This window comes from Cygnus atratus, chromosome 14, assembly GCF_013377495.2.
Source record: "Cygnus atratus isolate AKBS03 ecotype Queensland, Australia chromosome 14, CAtr_DNAZoo_HiC_assembly, whole genome shotgun sequence".
Taxonomy (NCBI): domain Eukaryota; kingdom Metazoa; phylum Chordata; class Aves; order Anseriformes; family Anatidae; genus Cygnus; species Cygnus atratus.
In genome coordinates this window covers 290,676-310,439 of record NC_066375.1, presented here as the reverse complement: position 1 = coordinate 310,439, position 19,764 = coordinate 290,676, and the positions used below count along the sequence as shown (strand labels likewise).

The 19,764-nt window shown below is 48.4% G+C and overlaps 1 protein-coding gene and 1 long non-coding RNA gene across 5 annotated transcripts in view; one reads left to right on the top strand and one right to left on the bottom strand.

Moving 5' to 3' along the window:
• Positions 1–19,764, bottom strand: part of DPYSL3 (dihydropyrimidinase like 3) — a 57,115-nt gene that overhangs the window by 23,079 nt on the left and 14,272 nt on the right. The window contains exon 1 of one of the 3 annotated variants that reach the window (XM_050713528.1): positions 14,909–14,959. The exons of 1 other annotated variant lie outside the window; for it this stretch is intronic. Coding sequence is in view for 1 of the 2 variants with exons in the window: in XM_035560552.2 (XP_035416445.1) it covers positions 12,672–12,974 (303 nt within the window). In the remaining variant the exon portion in view is untranslated. Of the gene's footprint in view, positions 1–12,671; positions 13,003–14,908; positions 14,960–19,764 lie in introns of those variants that run through there. One more of the 3 variants, XM_035560552.2, reaches the window with a different exon arrangement.
• The window catches only part of LOC118254861 (uncharacterized), a 33,000-nt gene continuing 25,101 nt past the window's right edge, over positions 11,866–19,764 (top strand). Inside the window, exon 1 of one of the 2 annotated variants that reach the window (XR_004780776.2) lies at positions 11,866–11,990. This is a non-coding gene — a long non-coding RNA (uncharacterized LOC118254861). Of the gene's footprint in view, positions 11,991–14,488; positions 14,582–19,764 lie in introns of those variants that run through there. The other variant, XR_007708832.1, reaches the window with a different exon arrangement.

The following is a 19,764-nucleotide window of genomic DNA, read 5'->3' as shown; positions in this document are numbered from 1 at the left end:
ACGCCGCTCCCCCGACGCGGCTCAGCGGCAGCGGGCAGCGCCCAGCCGTGCCCCTCCGCCCGGGGAAGCCCCGGGGCCCGGTCGCTGAGGACGAGCAGCGCAGCCGCCCTGTGTGGGGCCAGGTCCGTGCCTGGGTCGAGACTGCAAAGACAGCAGCCGAGGGAGCTGGCCACCAACGCTGCTCCTTACAAGCTAAAAATTGTCAAGGTAATAATAGTAAATTAAAGAGATTTCTAAAAGAACAGGTTATTTTGTACTGTCAGAGTGCATCTGGATCACCTTGGATTTTCCTTCAAAAGCACAAGTATTGGAAACAAAAATACAATGCAGCACACACCTGACTCTGACGACCTTGTGCCCCATGTAAACACTACCAGTGTTGGCAGCACAAATGGTCTCTGTATTTCCTCAAATGCGATCTTGCTGAAGCTCTTAGAAAGTTTGAATGGATACACATTTCTGCTAAGTCCAAAAAACTTTCACCACCTTCAGGTGAGTCAGCAGCTTCTCAATAACTTACTTATCACTGCCAGGACAACCGGGGCATCTGCAAAATTGCATGGGCTGCATGGCCCAGCTGGCCCACTGCCTCCTGCATCCCACCCCACAGCTGGAGCAGCCCAGCAGTCAGCAGGAGGGCTGAACGCCCACCCCTTTCCCCATGCATCCATGTGTTGGAAGCAGTCTGCAGGTACTGGAAAGGGTATGGGGGAGCAGGGCTGGGCTGGTGCCTCTTTGACCAAGGAGGGGGTGGGTAGGAGATACAGTACCAGACTGCAGTGCTCCTGCCACAACGCTGTGATGCACCCAGAATCAGTCCTGGACTTTGGGGAGATTGGACTGGCTGGGCCTGGCATATGAGAAAGGTGCTTGACCCTCATTGCCAAACCTCCTGAAACTTCACTCACCTATTTTCTAGAAAGTTTAACGGTATCCCCATGCTCTGTGGTACCATGTTATTTGGTGTGGTGTCAGGAACAAAAAGAGCAGCAGTTAACTAGATAAATGACTATGCAGATATATGCTACTGACTTGAGTTTTCAGTTTCAAGAGCTGGACTTGCATCAGCCCCCTGGATGCTGGCCAGCCATGGTGACTTCAGAGCCTTCCTCTGAAGAGATGTGCTTTCCTCCTGGTTGCTGTGTGACACTTGCATAAATACACAGCGTATTTTACACTGCCGGGGGCCCAACACATTCAACATTGAAAAAGATTTCTTTTTCATAGGGCCTCTTCAAGGTGCAGTCAGCAAGGTGTTACTCACATGCTTCAAAACATCCTCAATAAGAAGCAGAGCCGATTGGAAAGTTATTTTAAAATGGCAATACTCTTACAGCTCATACCCTCAGAAAAACCTGTAGAGATAACACACAATTAGATGTTAATGTATGGCCACAGTGGGTGACAGGAGCATGGCAAGGAGCACCAGTAGTGTGAGCAGAGGAACAGGCATGTGCTGCTGCAAGGATTTTGTCTTTGAAATGGAACCAACTCTGACTGTGGCCTATCAATGCTCAGCTGTTGACTCAAGACATGTCTGTAAAGATCAGGATGCTGCTGACCCAGCTCTAGTGCAAAGGATGAAAATAGGTCCCACCCGTCTTACACGGATGTGATCAATGGTGCTTTTACAGACAGACACAACTGAGGTACAGTGAATATAACCAGTGGTGGAATAAATCAGGGCTCAAGTGTCATAATGTTTAGCAGATGTGTCAGGGTGGCTCATCCCCGTGCAATCTCCTTTCTCCTGTATGTATTCTTTGCATAATATCATCCCCTCCGCTCTCCTAAACAGTCAGGTTTTCAGAGTCTGAGCTACCTTGGGGCACAGTGAATCCAAGAGATGGGAATGCATCTGATGAACTTTCTCTAGGTGGAAACTCTGGCAGGATGTGCTGTCTCAAGAGGCTGGTCAGGCAATCCTACTCCAGCACACCAGGAACTTCCACCACACACAACCCTTTTTCTTGTGTGTGAGTGTGTGTGTGTGTGTGTGTGTCTGTCTGTCTGTGTGTCTGTGTAGTCCTGGAGGAAGGGGGTGGCTGACCCAGACCTGTGGCTCTCTCCACACTCTGTCCTCTCCCCATCGCTGGGGTCACCCTTACTTCTGTGGGGGTGTCCAGCTCCATGCAATGAGTGCTCACAAGTGTTTGATGACCATACTATCAGTGCTGCTGGCTCCAGCTCTCCCATTCTCTGACGTTCAACTTGAAAGCCAGAGTGAGAGGAAACTGGGAAGAAAGCCCACTGGCTCTGTTACTGAAAAACACAGCCATACTGGCTTTTCCACCATCTACACCATCTCCCAGAGGCAACATGGAGCTCTGCAGCCTTTCAAACTCCCACTCAGGAGCAGACACGAATGGGAAGGAATCTGAGGCTCAGCTGTTCATGCTGGACACACATGAGGTCTGCCAAGAGGCAGCAGGAGACAGCCTCCATATTGTACAAGGCAGGTGGGGGGCTGTGACACAAGTTTTTCCACAGTGGAGCAACTCTGCTTAGTTTTATCCTGGCTAGAATATACATGGGGGCTTTGGCAGTGGAAACAAGGAGAAAAAATAACAGATGTATGGCCTGAAACAAACTAAATTTCCAGGTCAGGACTTGATGTTTTCAAGGAACTGTCATGTTAAAAGCACTGAGTATTACTGCCACTCCACCCCAGCTGGATTACCACATGATTTCAATCACATGTCCAAACTGACATCAGGTAAGGCAATTGTTCAAGCCAGAATTTATCTGCAGTTTTATTAAGGATTAGCAGAAGCCAGAGTAATTTCAGGACTGTTCTTTTCTTCCTCCTTTGGACTGAGGCTACCAGTGACGCCATCCACAAAACCCTCATGAACCAGCTCCAGAGCCTGGCAGACATGTTGCTTCACAGAACATACTCAAGGCTCCAGAAAAGCAGAAGTCCCTGAAGGGGGCTGCCCTTGACCATCAGGAACCCATAGCAACTCCAGTGTGCCCATGGCAAACACCGAGACAACATCCCTATTGAAACAGCAGTTCCCAGCCTGTGGACAACCAGAGGTCTGTGGACTACCCTACGCTCTTCACAGGCAGCAATTAAGAACAGGCCTAATACTAGTTAGCTTTAGCCAATTTGACAGGACTCCTAACTTTCACCCAAGCTGAAGTGAAACAGGGCCAGAGATGGAGGGAAGGTGGGTGACCCTGACGCAGCCTTCACCGAGGGCTTTTGCTCCAAGTTGCAGCTGAGAGGCCCAGCAGTCTGCAGGCTTCATGAGTGACCAGATGCCTTGCTTCCCCCAAGTACACTCGGACAGCCGGTGCTCAGAGGCACAGCGAGATTGACCTCCAGAGCACGCCCTGCCCTGCCTGCTCTAAGGCTGCCGCAGGCAGGCAGGGGACTCCAGGCTGCTGCTCCCAGGGACAGAGCTCATTCCCACCAACAGCGAGCAACTTCCCCACAGACCAGTTAAATGAACACCTACCTAACCACATTTCAGCTGGAAAAACCAGTCAGGCTTAAGATAAATAGTCAAAAAAAAAAAAAGAGAGAAGAGAAAGGGAAAGGAGTGAATAATAATTTTAAAAGCACTTTGAATTTCTGTTCTATTTCTACTCTATTCTAGATGGTGACAAAACTACATTTCAAATAATGACAGCAGAACCTAACTGCTATCTTCAAAAGAGACAAAACTCTGGAAATAGTCACTTATGGGACTAACTCCCTGAGGAAAATGAGTGCTAAATCCTTCAGGAGCCCAGCCACCCCACGAGCAAGTCTGCCTTCAGCCTCCAGCTCTGACACTCACTCAAACAGGACATTGTTGCTTTCACAAATGTCCCTGAGGATTCTCACAGCCCCAACAGGGCTGCAAGGCCTCTGAGAGCTGAACAAACCCCAAACTGCAAGAGACAGACCCATCCCTGCATCACAGCAATAGAGCCGTGCACCCCTGAGCAGGTGGGCATGCAGAGGAGGCAACAAGGCAAGGGTGAGCTAGTTCTTCTCTTTGCCAGAAACAAATGAAGTTGAAATCAAACATGTCAAACGGAATATGCTAATATGTGTACATGAGTGACTGCTGCTTTAAGGCCTATTAATTCAGTTACAGCCTGGTCCTGCAGAACACTGAACTGGGTGGCTCAGCAAGTGCTCTTCCTCTCCTGAGGAGCTCAGTGAGCCATGCAAGGGCGAGGCTGGGCATGAGCTGGCAGCCCAGAGGGTAGCTCACAGGCTGTGGGATGGGGCCGCTGTCCTCATCACCCTGCCCAGTGCCACCACCAGTATTAGCAGCGCCTTGCCTGCTCCAGTTCCCCTTTTAGAAACACAACAGCAATGCACAGAGCATAGCAGAGCAGTGTGTACACCTTGGTTTTATGACAGACTACGAACATTAATGTATTAGCATTAACACAACCACAGCCTCCCGGGGCTTGGCAGCCAAAGCTGCTCCCCTGGTCCCTTCCCACACCTCTGCACAGGATTAGCCACCAGGACCCAGAGAGGACGAGGCAGCTCTCAAACTCATCTCAGAAATGACACAAGGGAAAAAGGGAGGGGACAGAAACCTAAGAGCAAGAAGGTGGCACTGGGTTTGCCAGACACAATCAAATGTGGCAGCAAAAACTGAATTTGTAAATGACCCTGGAGGACACGAGTGCTTGAAACTTGAAAGTGTGTTCCTGACTAAAGCAACAATAGGATGAAGAATAAGAAGCGGCAGAGCATACAGCCACACCTGCAGGAAAAAATGTGGGGTGCCCAGATAGAGGTTTGATTCCTAGCCAGAAGAATTGCTTTTCTCCTTGCATGGTCTCGTATCCCTGGCAAGGATTCCCGGAGCCAGCCTGCTCGGGGCTGGCGAGGGTGCTCCTTCCACAGGATGTCACCAGAGAGCTGGGCCAGCCCCTTGGGGATCCCCCAGCCCCAGCACTGCAGCCTCTGACCCATGCCTGGTGCAACGCAGCTGGGAGGGTCCTGGCTTCACCTGCACTGACTGCTCCATGCCCTCTGACAGCTCCATCCCCACGGCAGCAGACACGGGACACAGCTTATTTGACACTGAGCATGGACAGGATCTGTCCAGCAATGCTACGGTGGCTAGGCTCCTGTCGGGCCCGGGACAGGTGACACAGTCTCCACCAAAGCCCATCTCTGGCCAAACGCTAATGCCGAGCCTGGAGGGGTATCGCTCCCACTGCATGCTTTGCTCTCTCCACAGGGTGAACTCTGGCTACACAAGAGCATCTGGATTTCCACTGAAATGACTCAACTCCCTCTGAGTGCAAAGGAGCCAGACCAAGCCCATGACACAGAGGCACAGAGGTGACGTCTTCCCCTTCACATGCAGTGCAAGGAACAGAAAGAAGGTCTGGGGGTTATGCTCAGCCTCACCCCTATTCTCCCCTCAGCTGAATGGAAACACCCGTTGCTGGATCCAAACCCACTTGCTCTAAAATGGTATTCAGCTGGTCCCAGCAGATCGATGAGAACAGTGCTGCTGGATCCAACCCACCACCAGGAGCCAGCCCAGCAGAGCCAGCCAAGGCACTGCTATATTTTCCAGCTCCTCAGCCTTGTCTCCAGGAAGTTGCCGGCATGTTTGGTTTTTGTTTCTTCCTCCCATTTCCTCTGGCCATCATAGAAACTGCTCCCCAGCAGAAAAATCAACTTTCTCCACCTCTTTGCAGAGGTAACAATGGAGGGGGTCTACATAGGGAAACCTTGCTCCTGAGGTTAAGCATCAGAGCAAATACAGCTCTAGCTGGTCTCCACTATGGTTTTCCTCGGGATTAGGGCGGACTGTCAGTGACCAGCTTTGCACTCACTCAGACCACTTCTGCAGAGAAGGCCACATAGAGGAAATAACTTTTCTGGGTCTCACAGTGTTCATTTCCATCACAAATGCGGCTTGTTTCTTGCCCCAGTCCTGGAAGTGTTCAAGACGAGGTTGGAATGGACTTCAGGCAACCTGATGTAGCATGGTAGTTGGAACTAGATGATCTTTAAGGTCCCTTCCAACCCAAATCATTCTATGATTCTATTTTGTGATTCTACAATTCCAAAACCTCCTTGCTTTCATGCCACTTGCAATGGCCAGTCTGCCCAGTGGAAGCCAGGAATGAAAGGGCAGGCGTGAGCTGTGCAGGACAGGGAGGAGCTCACGTCTGAAGAGGCCATAGTAAACACCCGTGGGTCCTGGACCTCAATAGCTTCAACACGGGCCTGGGTGGCCCAGCAGCCTTGGGCAGCCTGCATCCCACTCCTGTGCTGAGCTGGATTATTACAGAACCACAAAAATGGCAAACCCATAAAAAAGTACCAAAGAAAATCAGCCGGTGCCACCAGCACATTCAACATAATCAAACACAGCACCTGCTTGGTTTTTTTCTGATATGACACCCATTAGTGTTTAAGCATAAAGACTGCCACTAGTGGTGGCCAAAGCAGTACAAGAACGCACCTGGGGCTCCCTCAGCACTTCAGTCCCCGAGGCTGCATCCCCCCCAGCTTGGCTGCTCACAGGCAAGACAGCCCAACATCGGTTACGGTATCTACCATCTCCCACACAAACAACCAGGGCAGGAGGTCACACACTGTTGGACTTTCTGCATTCAGTGGAAAAGGCATGGACTGACTGTCACAGGATGATCTGGTGAAAAACCAAGAGGCTCAGTGTCTACACACTCACGCACTGAGTACCACCTCTTGAAGGAATCTGTCATCCACGCTCAGGTTCAGGATGACGACTGGAGGTCTTGGTATCTGGGGAGATGAACTAATAATATTTGCCTACAGGCTATTTTCTTCAGACTTAATGGTTCAATAAATTCTGTAAGGTTAGGCATTAGCTGGTACCATTCCAGTGGCTTTCTCATCATTCCTAAACCAACCTGAAGGACTGTGTACCTCTGATTTGTTTTTCATTTTTTCTTCCACCACATAAGAGTGGCACCAACTCCTTGGGCAAAGCACTTAAGATTTCATACTCCATTAACCTGCAAAACTACTGACTTTGCTCTGATATCCAACATCTGCAAATCCCAAGAACTACTGCAGGTTTCCACAGGCCGCATTTCTCCTCCATCCCCTTCCTCATGTTCTGCTAGCTGTGACTGCCGAGCAGGTCTCCTTGTCCCCAGCTCATGCAGCTACGACACCTCCCGAGCAGAACTCACCCCTGGCCCGGCCCTGCCCAGCCAACACTGCCCGCACCCCCCCACACTGCATGGGACGGGGCTGCCAGGGCACAGGGGAGCCAACACCATGTTAGCGCTCCCTCTAGCACCTACGTTTTGCAGTCCCATACTCTAGAACTCTCACCTCACCAAACACTCTTCTTCCCTGCGGGGCAAGCAGGGCCAGATTGTTCTGACCTGCTGGAAGTACTGACTTCTTAGACAAAAACAAAAGGAAAAGCTAATTTAGGATGGAGCCAACGAATCTGCTATGGTCAAACCACAACACTTCAATTTAAACCCACTGATGCTTGTGTTTGACACTTACAACTGCGTGCATACAACATGCTTGAAGGGATTTCCAACACGGCAAAAAAACTTCAAATGACAAAGCAGTGAGTTTTGCTTTGTGAATCTCAAAATGTTTAGCTACATTTCAGAATTTTGTCTTTGTTTTACTCTTTTCTAAAATGTGCATTGCAAAAACAATTGCACGCAACTTTGCAATGACAACAATAAATACCCATGTGACTCATCCAGAGTTTGTTTGGCTCCCAAAATCTGGTTACTGATGAAATGCTACCTGCTGGGATGCTCACGCTACGTGACCACTCCCTGGCACCACTACAGTGAGGTGCTGTGTGAGGAAGCCACACGCTTCTTCCAGCTTCTACTTGGAGCCTCAGACCTGCAGACGGCTGCAGGAAGCCACACTTTAGAAGGACTTGTGATAGGGCCCCCAGCCACATAGGGCAGAGAAAAAGCATCTTTGTCCCCTTCCCTGTAGCTGAGCAAGTTCTTGTGTCACCATCACCCAGGAAATGGCTCAGGATCTGTTACAAGCACAGATACATGGGAATCAGCCCTTCGCTTCTGCATCTCACCCTACAACCAGCAGCTGGGCAGGGACACAGACCCTTGTACTATGCTGGGCTGGCACCATCCAGAAACACTTCAGAGGAAAGATGCAAAGCTACTGAATCAGCAATGTCACCTCCTGCTGCAGGTGTTTTTCTTGTGGCATCCCCAGCAGAGTAATAAGCGAGCCCACTGCTGATCTGTGGTTAGTGGAGGAACAATCTCAGCTACTCTGGAAGCTATGCATGAGAACAGACTTTTCCTCATGCAGGATCAGGAAATATTGCATGTGCACATCTTGCTATGGTTTCTGTCAACCTTGGGGACCATATATACAGTATTAAAGGAAGCATCATCTCCCTTATCTGCTGGAATGAGCCATCGCTAGAACATGTTGCATACTGTGACATTCATGGCCTGCATGGTGATTCCCCATTGCCTCCATAAAATGTGCCAGAGCTAGGACCTATTATTGGCTGTCAAATGCGGGGGGAAATAATACTGGCTCTGCATTTTAAATATTCTTTTGTGCTATCAGTTCGCAAAGGCAAAGAGCATGCTAAACTGTGTCACTGACATAGAAATAAACTCCTTTCCCAGCACACAACGCCTTTTACACCAACAGGCCAGAATCCCTCTAAATCCCTGCAAAGCTCTGACCACCTACAGGACAGCTTAACAAACTTGGCAGTTTTGTGTAAGTGCTGGCAAGTACCTGTATCCTGTCATTAACAGCCAAAGAAATGACCAGTTATTGTTCTGCAGGCAACAGCTTTCTTAAAAAAAAAAAAAAAAAAAAAAGATGTGCAAGATTTTTTTTCAATAAAAATGAGTGTATTTAGCATAAAACCCCAGGAATTACAATATAGGTTTTACTCTTGTATTTGCATTGTTTGAACTAGTTCAGTGGCCTGGGTTTGTTCCTATATTCTACAGAAATACCAGAAATAACAAAAACCTTTCCTCAGCTCTCTGTTGAAGGGGGTGGTATGGAGGCTATGAATCAATGCCATCAAAGTGCTTTATGATCACTTGCATAAATGCAAGATTTTAAATGGTGCTAAAAGGACGTGCACAACTGCAATTTCTAGATCACACTAAGTTCGCTAGTAAGGAAAAGACTGCTGTTGGCTTGGAGTTTCTGCCATAAATTATTGGCAATGGAAAAAAAAAGCTGAATGCTGAAGTCATAGCAAATTTTATGAGTGTCAGAAAAAGAAAAAATAAGAAAGAACAGAGTTAGCTCAAGCTTCCTTCTCCATTTGAGGCAGCCCTCTGTCATCCCAAGATTTAGCACAAACAATATGAGTGGTGTCACACAACTGGATGGGACAGGGCCTGCATGGTGCCGGCCACCTCCAGGAAGAAGCCAATAGCTGGTGGGAGGGTCCCCATGGCCCGCTCAGCGCAGCGCGCCTCGCCCCACTGCTTTCAGCTAGAGCCCGCTCTCTTGCAGCCTGGCTGACAGCACAGCCTCAGCCTGCGGCGAAGCTGCAATCCCCTGTTTGTGGGACCATGGCCAGTTGCCTTGGAAATGACGACTTCACTGCAGAACCACGCAGCAGGATGGGACAAGAAGTCTGGGTAAGCATAACAAGCCAAGCACTCCTCGCCTGTGTTACTGAACAGAAGGATGGAAGAGCAGGGATTCCATACAGCTGAGCACCAAGGAGGTCCATTAAGGAGGCTACCACAGGCTTCTGCTTTACTATCTTTCTAGGCACCAAGCGCAGAGGAGACCCTGTGCCTGTAAAGCTCGCTCCTCTACTCCTCAAAGCCACACTGCCTCTGCAGATGCCCAGCGGAACTCAAACAGAGGAGCCCTGCAGGCTGTATTGACACATTACCAGCCCCCTGGGAATACCCCCACCACAGGAATTCAGAGGGTGCTGCCTGTGAGCCACAGAAAACTCTCTCTGACTTCATTATAGTAAAATATATGATGTAATCTGCAAGTCCAGAAAGCTGTGCAGGCACACAGCAGCCCCCACAGCCACAGCCCCGACCCCAGCTGCCTCCGACTCTCTGGCCTGAATGAGTGGTCACTGCCATTACCCCCAAATCAACTGGCAAAGCTCAGACTCCCACTGATGAAGCAAAGGCAAGGCACCTAACTGCTCTTAAACATACACTGTGCAGTAGCACAGCAGTATTACTTCACTGTGCCTGAATCCACAGCCCTGTTCTTGACCTTCCAATAGGCTTTGCAATAAAGTGAAGTGAGGTTACATCTACCTGGTCCTGTATTACGCTGACAGGTTGTATGACATTACATACTATTACAGGGCAGTTATACATTGCAGTTATCTTCCTGCAGAGATAGTGGTGCTTTAATTACAATTAATGCCATTAAAAAAGAAATGGTGTGTTGGTATGTTATATTTCCAAGAATTTGTTCATTGAAAAATTCAGATATAAAACTCTATCTGCTGCTTTCTGCAGAGGCAAGTCCTTTATTCTCAGCTTTCCTAGTAAATAGTTACTTGGTCAAGGGTAGGTCACTTAACCTTTCTCTCTGTTTCTTAATCTGTCAAATTATTCAAAGAAGTTGGATTTCAATTTGTCTTGACAAAGGAGCTTTTGTGTGCTCTGAATCTGCAAAAAGTTCAATGCAAGCAAACTCTTTGTGGTTGTACAGACACATTAACTTGCCATAGTGTGGCTCAGTATGCAAGATGGGTGTTTCCCATCAGGACTGTTGTACTCCGGGACACTCTTGAACTTGAAAGTTGTAGTAAAAAGTCATGTGATTCCTTCTGGTCATGTAGTCACAAGAACATTTATATGTGAAGCTTCCCACCTTCTCAGGCACTAAGTGCAGATTAAAAGGGCTTGGTTGCTGATGCTTGTCAGGTGGAAGGCCTCAGAGGAAGAAATCTAGGAGTAGAAAACATTGGGAAGAGAGGAGTTGTTGAAGGAAAACCTCAGCTACAAAACTCTGGAGACAAGGGTCTAGTCAAGACCTTAAAAGGGAATGACACTGTTCCAAGTTATTGGTACAGCTAATACAGAGAAGCTCGGAGCAAAGCCTGCAGACGGGCTGTCACAAGTTTCCTTTTCTTTTCCAACAAGCAGCAGCTTAATGTTACTTCAGTGTTCAATTCCACAGCTGCTATTTGAACCATACAGACAAGGTCAGTGCTGACAGGAATAGTGCTAATTTTCTTCCCAACTCAGTAAAATGGACTGTAAAAGGAGCAAAGCTCAACAGCAGGAACCAAATATTGTGCCAATAAGAAACCAGAAAGCAGAAACTAAAGAAATGTGCAAGGAAGAAACCTCAAAGCAACCAATTGCCTAGCTAGAAGCTCTTACAGAAGACAGCAGTCCTTGAGGACTGCCTGATGCTTTTCCCAAAAGGCATAACAGGCCAAGTCATTGCACTTCACTGCTTCTGCTCCCATCAGGCTCCAGCTGGTGAATTTAGTCCTCGAGATCCTAAGTGTTTGCATTTTGTCAAAATTTGTACCCTGGATACAAGCTGAGGTTTCTGCAGAATCCTGAGATCACCACATCATTTCTTCAGGCTAAGCTGCAAGGTTGCTATTTAGTTTAGTGATTTTTGCTTCCATTTTTTAAAATGGACTTTATTTATTTCCCCTGTTCACCCTTGAAAAACAGTGCCCTTATGCCTACTATTTACTGAAAAGTTTAGCCTCAGATTTACTCACTGACCCACAGGCCAGCAAGTGCCTCATAGGCAAATGAGTAACAGACTCACTGAAATCCCAACTGAAGCATTTCCTCAGCGTTATTGACTTAATGATCTTCCTGCCAAACTCACACGGGCATATATGGGATCAGAACCAAAAAAGCAAGCAGTCTCAATCTCTGGCTGAAGAATCTATGCTGCTGAACTAGGAAAGTATTTATTTATTACTTTGAGATCAGTACGAGTTTAAGAACTTTGTGCCTGATGCTACCTTCGCTGGTGTCAGTTCCAGACCAACGTGATGTCCCCAGCTTCAGATACGGTACTTCTGATTTGTGTCAATGCAAGATCAGGATCAGGCTGGGGTTACTTCAAAGAGTAACAACTCCAAAATCCCTTCTGTGGGGGAGGAGGGGGAAGATGTCCTTTCATTCAGGTTTACAAAGAGCAAACATAGTAAAAAGAGTCAGCTATTCTAATGCTTAGCTTTACCATTCTTGGTAATGGGGTGTGGAACGTTTGATTCTATTTCCAAAAACCGCCGACATAATACATCGCAGGCAGGAGCTCTGCAAACTGGAAGATGACAGCAAAGCCTTTCTCCTTCTTTCCCTCCTTTAAGGAAGCGCAGGAGGACACTGTGGAGCCTCCTGGTTAACCAGAACTAGCAGGAAAAACAAACCAGCCTGAGCTCCAGCGGCAGCGCGCGCTGCCCGCAGCTCCTCCAAGCAACAGACTTCGCTGCAAGTTACTGTTCGTCACGACGGCGCATAGCGGCTGCCCCCTCCTCCTGCTCCGCCCGGAGCCGCCGAGCCCCGCGGGCCCGTGTCTCCCGCGCTGGGCTCCGGAGCCGCCGGGCGCAGCCCCTCGCAGGAGAGCGGCGGCAGCTCCGCGCCGGCACCGCGCCCCGCTCCGCCGCCGAGCCCCAGCCCCGGTCCCGCCGCCCCGGGACGAGCTCCGCCGCCCCGCGGCCCCGCCGCGGCCGGCCGGGCGCGGCCCTCACCTTGTCGTCGTCGGGGCACAGGTTCTGGAGCCGCTCCTTGTCCGAGGCGGCGCGGACCTCGTCGGGGCCGGGGCCGGGGCCGGGGCCGGGGCCGGGGCCCGGGTCGGGGCTGGGGTTGGCGGCGGGCGGCGGGGCGCGGCGCTGCCCGACGCGCAGCGCGCCGAAGTCCAGGGTCTTGCTCTCGAAGGCGCCCTCGACGCTGCAGAAGAGCCCGCCGCGCTTCTGCCGGGGCGCCGCCGCCGCGCCCGGCCGCGCCAGGTACACCGGCAGCTCCTCGCCGCCGCGCCGCCCGCCCGCCGCCATGCCCTCACGCCCGCCGCGCCGCCGGGAAGGGGCCGGGGCCGGGGCCGGGGCCGCTGGGCGGGGGCTCCTCGGCGGGGCGGCCCCGCGCGGCGCGGAGCGGGGCGCGGGGCGGGGAGCAGGGCGGCCCGAGGGGCAGGCGCTGGGGGCGGCTCGGCGGGCCCGCTCACCGGCGGCTCCCTTCCTTTTGCGCTCCGGCGCTCGGAGCGGCGCCGGCCGCGGGGAGCGGCGCGGAGCGGGGCCGTCGGGAGCCGCGGGAGCGGCGCTGGTGGCCCCGGCACAGCTCCGCCTGGAGAGGGCTCGCTGGGAGCCGGGCGCCGAGCGGGCGGCGGTGGCGGCAGGTGACGGCGGGGCACGTGCGGCCGCGGGCCCTGAGCGGCTCATCCCGACCCTCGCTTCTGGCCGCTGCCAGAAGCGCAGCGGTGGTGCGGAAGCCAGCCCCCGAGTGCTGCAGCGCTGTGACATGCCCGGCCGCACCTCCAGCCTCTGCGCAGGGACAGAGCTGGGACTCACACCTGGGCAGGCACAGAACCATCGCGCTGCAGGTTCTGCTAGCACGGCTCGCTGGGGCTTGCTCTCAGCAAACAGGCATGTGCAGAAGTGCACCAGCAGCAGAATCGGCACGCTCAGGAGGTTTTGGCTTTACAGATAATTGGGTGCTGTCTGCAACCTGGCTTTCACAGGCGCAAGGCAGTGTGTCATTCCACTCAGGGCCACAGCCACGGCACAGGCACATTGTCAGTCATGTTACAGATACACGCAAACAATGGGAACTGCACAAACCTACAGAGGATGTAACTGTTCACACATGTGCACGCATGCTGTCATGCAAACATAATCAGCATGTAAGCTGCGTGTTAGCTAATTTAAGCTTTGAGAACTCCATTACAACTTCATTTCAAAGGTATAGGAGGCCTGAAAGATGGGAGCCAGGGCTGAGTCTTAAATATGCTAATCGGTGTTTAACAGAGTAGCAGCCTGTGAAATCCATCACACAGCAGCAAAACTAGAGTTTTAACTTAAAATTCTTTTTCCAAGTACTTATTTCTTTACACAGAACATTTGTCCATTGTACCTGGGCTCAACATCCTGCCAAGTAATTCCTCACACCCCATGTTTGTGTTATGATATGGTGTTGATTATGTTTTTTCCAGTCTTTTTTTATGAAAGCAAAGCAGTGCCATTGCCTCTTGCCAGTCCTCCAACGACTGGTGGTTCTCACTTCTGGAAAAATTTCCAGGGAGCCTGACCCATCATGGAAAACAATGACCCTGTGATTATGTCTGGAGAGGGAGTTTGTGGGCACTGTCTGACAGAGGCTTAAAGTTATGTGGGAGGAAATGGTTTGGGATTGTTTCCTTCCTTTTGCACTCTGTGAAGCAGTCTGCTTTTGTTACTGGATATGTACCAATGTAATTGACTCTGTCCCTTTTTTCTCCACCTAAGTGGAACAATCTACAAGACCTCGAATTTTTGACTAATTATTCAGGTCTGAAGGGTTAGGAGAAAAGAGGATGCACTAAATATAAACACTAATATAAACAAAGTGTGTCAGTAAACTTGGATGAGTTACTTTATCAGAATCGTATGTCTTCCACAGCAGAGTACTGGTCAGTATCTACTCTTAATCACCCTAAAGTAACATCAGAGAGGGTTAAACTTCATTGTTCTTGTGATATTATAGAACTTTAACATGCAACAGCCCCAGGTTTGCAGCTCAATGAAATTTACCCTCAGGACTTTGATCCTGGCCAGAGCTCTGTGCTCGCCCACCAAGGCCAGAGAAAAGCTCCATGCTGCTACCACTTTCAGGTGCAGCAGCGGTGCTTGGCAGCTAAGGAAGGAAGCTTTCCTTCAGATAACCAGAATGAGTTTGCTTCATAGTTTCCTCTACTGTAGAATACGCTCTCTGGGCAAACACTCTCTCAGACACTTACCAGGGAGATAGCCAGTGCTGACCAAATAGCTGCACACAAAATAGCTGCCCACCAGGTCTCTTCCTTAGTGAGGAATGAATGAATTTGTCCTCTTCCTGCTGCAAGCTGGGTCCCCTGAGCATAAGGTGAGAACTGTTAGCCAGTTTCTGCCCCATCAAGGCAGAATTCAAGACATCTTCTTCCAGAGCCAGTGGAGAGCACACTGCAGGCACTGAGCAGACCCCTGCCCTCTCATTGCCAAGTAACAGCTCCTGAGGAATAACCCTTTTACAGGACAAAATGTGTACCTCAGCCACAGGCTGCCTGATTGCTTTGTGCACTGACCCTGATGAAGGTATTGTGAACCCCTTGTTTTGGCTGGGGCCTCTCCATATGGTTATGTAACTTTATGGGGAATTAAAATTCCTTGGAACAGGGCCTGGCCTTTGTCTCGTTCTGCAAATGTGCAAAAGTTTCGGCATTGTACTTTAATAGCAGTATTTATTTAAATCCTGGTTCTTGTGTTTATCTTTCCTAGTGCTTTGCTGCATAAATGGTGCATTGAAGTTATTTGCACTGCTGAAGAAGTACGGGGGCTGTTCTTAGAAGTGGAGGCTTTAAAATCTGACTTTTGATGGAAATTATTCACTATAAAAGAGGCAATTCTTGGTTTTAATTTTCTGTCGTCTACAGCACTTTCACATTGTTCTTGTGCATTGCCATTCACTTTTAAGATTCTTTTTTGTCAGGTGTTTTAAGGCCTTTTGTTTGAGATTATTATGAAAACTGAGGTTTGGGTTCAGTATGTGTTCAGTGCAATAGCCTTGCATATGAGCCCATTAGAATGCATTATTTTTATTTCTGTATTTGTATGTCTTCAGATCAGATTTGAGGCTTAATTATACAATGACAAAACATTTGTCCTCTGTAATTAAGCATGATTTCTTTTCTTTAAATCACATGTTTATATGCTAACTGACAAAAGTGCTTTTCATTCAAGCAGTCATGAGTGGTGTGTCTTCAAATCCTGCTGGGAAATCTGATCTCCTCTTGTTTGTCTGTGCAAAGTGGATGGGAGATACAGATCAAGGTGATTCCACGACAAGGCTGCCTTCCCAGACTGAGCCCGAGCAGGATGGAGATGGCAGGCATTTGAATTCATGTGCATGGGGACCTACTAGAACTGATGCATCAGCCCCACAGAGTATTTCCCTGGCTTAATGACTGCATTCATTTCTTGACCACAGAACAAGTGCCTGTCCCTCATGTCAGCAGTCCGAGCCTGTCAGATAGGCATTGCTGGTCATATCTCAGAAGAAAACAAATAGGTTAGTATTCTGATTTAGCAAACAGAGTTTATTTTAAGGGAAATTACATTTTGTGATGTCAAGTTTCTAATTTATGTCCAACTAGACTGTGTCCTTCTATCTGAGTAAGAGCTGCTTTTATTAAGCAGCACTCAGAAATGGAAATCAGTCATGTCACAGGGTGAACTGTACTAGTTATGAATGGGGGAGTGGTAGAGCCTTCTTAGAAACGTTCTTTAGGCAAATCCCTTTCTGCAAAAGGACTAGTTAATGCAATGGGACATAATCACCCTGTCTGGGGTGGGCATTTTCTCATTCTATACACTCAGAACCTTTGTTGGTTTCCTTTGTTGCTCCTCTCATCTGCTGCCAGAGCAAAACCAGCTGGGTTTCCTGTTAGTATCTGTGCAGGGAATCATGGGCTCCAGTGATGACTGCCCAATCTGCTGAGCAAAACCAGCAAGAGGCACAGCATGCGATGTAACCTTCACAGGCGTTTTCCCAGTGAGGCTGCCCACTTAGTGAGTGTCATCTTTTAAATGTTTGGAGAGGAATTTAAATTGCCCATGGAATCAGTGAGCAAACAGCAGAGGTATTAACAGAGAAGCCATATTAGGTCATCTTGCCTGCCACTGCCAAGACACAGTTACTCTCTGCTGAGTATTTTCTGGTGATTTTGCTGATTCATCGTCAGTTTGTCAGCCTGGCAGGCAGCTTCTTAACTGGATAAACTCTGCACCCTCTGCTGGCAAACTTCTGTGCTGGTTCCCATTTCCCAGATGCACTACACAACATGATTCTGTCTACAGTAAAAACAGAAAGGAATTAAAAAGAAGTGAGGAATATCCCAAATTGTGGCTTCTTGCTCACATACTGTTGCCTGTGCCACTGGGAACTGCTCAATACCCCCAGGGGGCTAAGATCGCACTTTGTTTCCCTCGACTCACTAACGAGGTGGCCTTGCTTTTGATTTACCAGTGCTAAATACCACAGCTAGATTTTATCAAGCAGTGGATAACTTCAGGATCATGGCAAGTATCTGGAGTTCTTTATCAGGTGATTCTTACAGGCATCTATTAATGCTGAAGGCCTCTCTTTTGCATAACCTGCTGATATGGAAAGCCATCAGCAGATGCGTGTGTTAAGAGAAGCAACAGGCTTGCTGTGCAGATGTGCACATGCAGCATCAATGTTGCTGAGCTGTTCCTTGGGCATCTGAGCACCAGAGAAGGTCCAGATATGCTCATATGAGACAAGCTGACTTTGCAGGAATTAGATGACTTCTAGTACTTTCCAGCATTGTATGTCAGCTGCCCTTCCACCCCAGAGAAACACAAAGGCTTTGGCAGGAAGAAAGTCATGCCAGAAATCCACAACATTTAAGTGTTTAGCTTTTTATTCTTGTTTCTTTTTCTGGAGTTACTCAGCCTGTTTAAAGAAAGGACCTGGGGTGGCAGGGAAGCATCTTGGGCTCCACAGCTATGACCACAACGCTCATTTGACTCAGGGAATGTTGTGTTACTTGAAGAAAATGGGCTGTTGACATTAGCTGAGAATTGTCCCCCTCTGCTGCAAACACTCACAAGCTCAAGCAAAAGAGAGCTGTGTCCTGAGTGAGGATATCTCCTTCCTTGATGTCAAATCAATACAAAATGGTTTTACATTAGTTTTCCTGTGGTCCTGGAGGCAGCAGATTTTTGTAATTGTGCAAGAAAAGGACATAATGATGGCATAACTTTGTTAGCATGATAAATACATATCTGGTTTTATAGCTCTAGGTTTGCTGCTAAGGTCTGTAGTTTCAGCTGAAGAAGCATTGAGAAGTAGTAGGGCAATGGTAGTGGCAGGATAACACTGATTCCTCAATCTCTGTCTGGTTCCTACAGGGTCTGATAAAACTGAATCCCTATACTACATGCATGACAAGTAATAATGATGAAATTAGTTGGAGTTGTCTTGTTTCATGCTAAGTTACAGCTGCCTTATCTTACTTGGGTGTTCTGTTTTAGGACACTGCCAGATAAACAGGATTGCTTTGCTGATTCATTCTTTCAGCCTCCAGCACTGCATTTCATGTGCCTCAGGAAAAGTCAGGCTAAGGACAAACAGAGAGATTAGTGAAAGAGCCAAACTTTAAAAGAAAAATCTTTTGAGGTCAGAGAACAGTGGGTGCTTTCACTACCCAAGAAATGGCACACTGGTGAAGAGCAGGCCAATGATGAGCACGCTATCTTCTTCAACCAGGAAAGGCCAGCAGCTGATGCTTCCATCTTCAAGCTCCACTTTCTAAACTTTCAGACATAGTAAGTTAGAAGGTCCAAATAGACCTTTGTGATCCTCCAGGCTGCTCTGCATATCAAGGGGCTCTCCATCTCAACTCTCTGTGACCATATCTTTCAGAAAAACATCTGATCTTGATTTATATTTTTAGTGCTGGAGAGTATGTGACAGATATTGTAAGGTCCTAAAACAGAATCCTACCCTTGCTGTTAAAAATGGGCGTTGCCTATCTCCTCTAAATGTACTCAGCTTCAGGTTCCAGCAGTGGACCTCTCATACACATCTATCCTTGATTGTGTCTGGAGGGGTGGCAGTTTTTGACAGCCACTGGAAACGCAGACAGCTAGAATTGAAGGCACAGTGGCAATAGTATAGCAACGTTAAATACATCCATATGTACTCTCATTTGATATGTCTGCTTATACATCAAAGGCTAGCATTAGTTGTCTTTGCCACAAAGTCACGCTGGGAGCTGATGTTCAGCTGTTTTAAAATCAATTTTCCAGAACAGAGTTTCCAGTGCCAGTAGGAATGTCTTTGTTCCCAGATGTATGAGTTTATGTAAGAACCTGTGAACGTGCCATCTTGTGTGACTGTGCCCAGCTTTCCACTGTTTGACAGATGTGCTACCCTACCCACCTGTAGTTAAATGAGATAACACAAACCCACCCGTCAGCTCTGTGTTGTGTTGGATGTTCAATACTGGATGAGGCAAATTAATGGATGAGACTGGAAGGACATACTTTGTGTTGTCACAAACTAGAAAAGACGGGAATGGGATGGTTGTCTAACGTGGAAATGATTTGAGAGGGGAAATAAGCCTTTGTATCAGGTACCAGGGAAAGATTTCACCATAGGCACAGACATCATTTGGCAAGCTGCTATACAGTAGAGTGGTGACTTTAATGAAGCTTACCAATGAGGCTTACCAAAGGCAAACCCCTGAAGGGTTCCAAAGAAAAAAACGCTTGACTGTCAAAAGCCTGTTCAGCATTCCATGTCAAAGCCACAAGGGAAAGTGGGTTCATAGAATGTTAATCTCTATTGCAAAATGCTGTTGTACAGTCAGAGCGTACACCTACTAACACCACATACAGATTGACTTCAGTGTGCCTTCAGTCTCCATGCTAATAGAGCATGCTGATGTTAGAATAGATTTATAATCTTCTGTGCTGGATTATTCCAAGAATATTTCTGATATAGAGTAATGCTTTTAGTTTCCAGATTTGTTTAGTACTGAGCAAAATCTACAGAAAATTCCATCATTTCAGCGTGGTGGGGTTTTTTGTT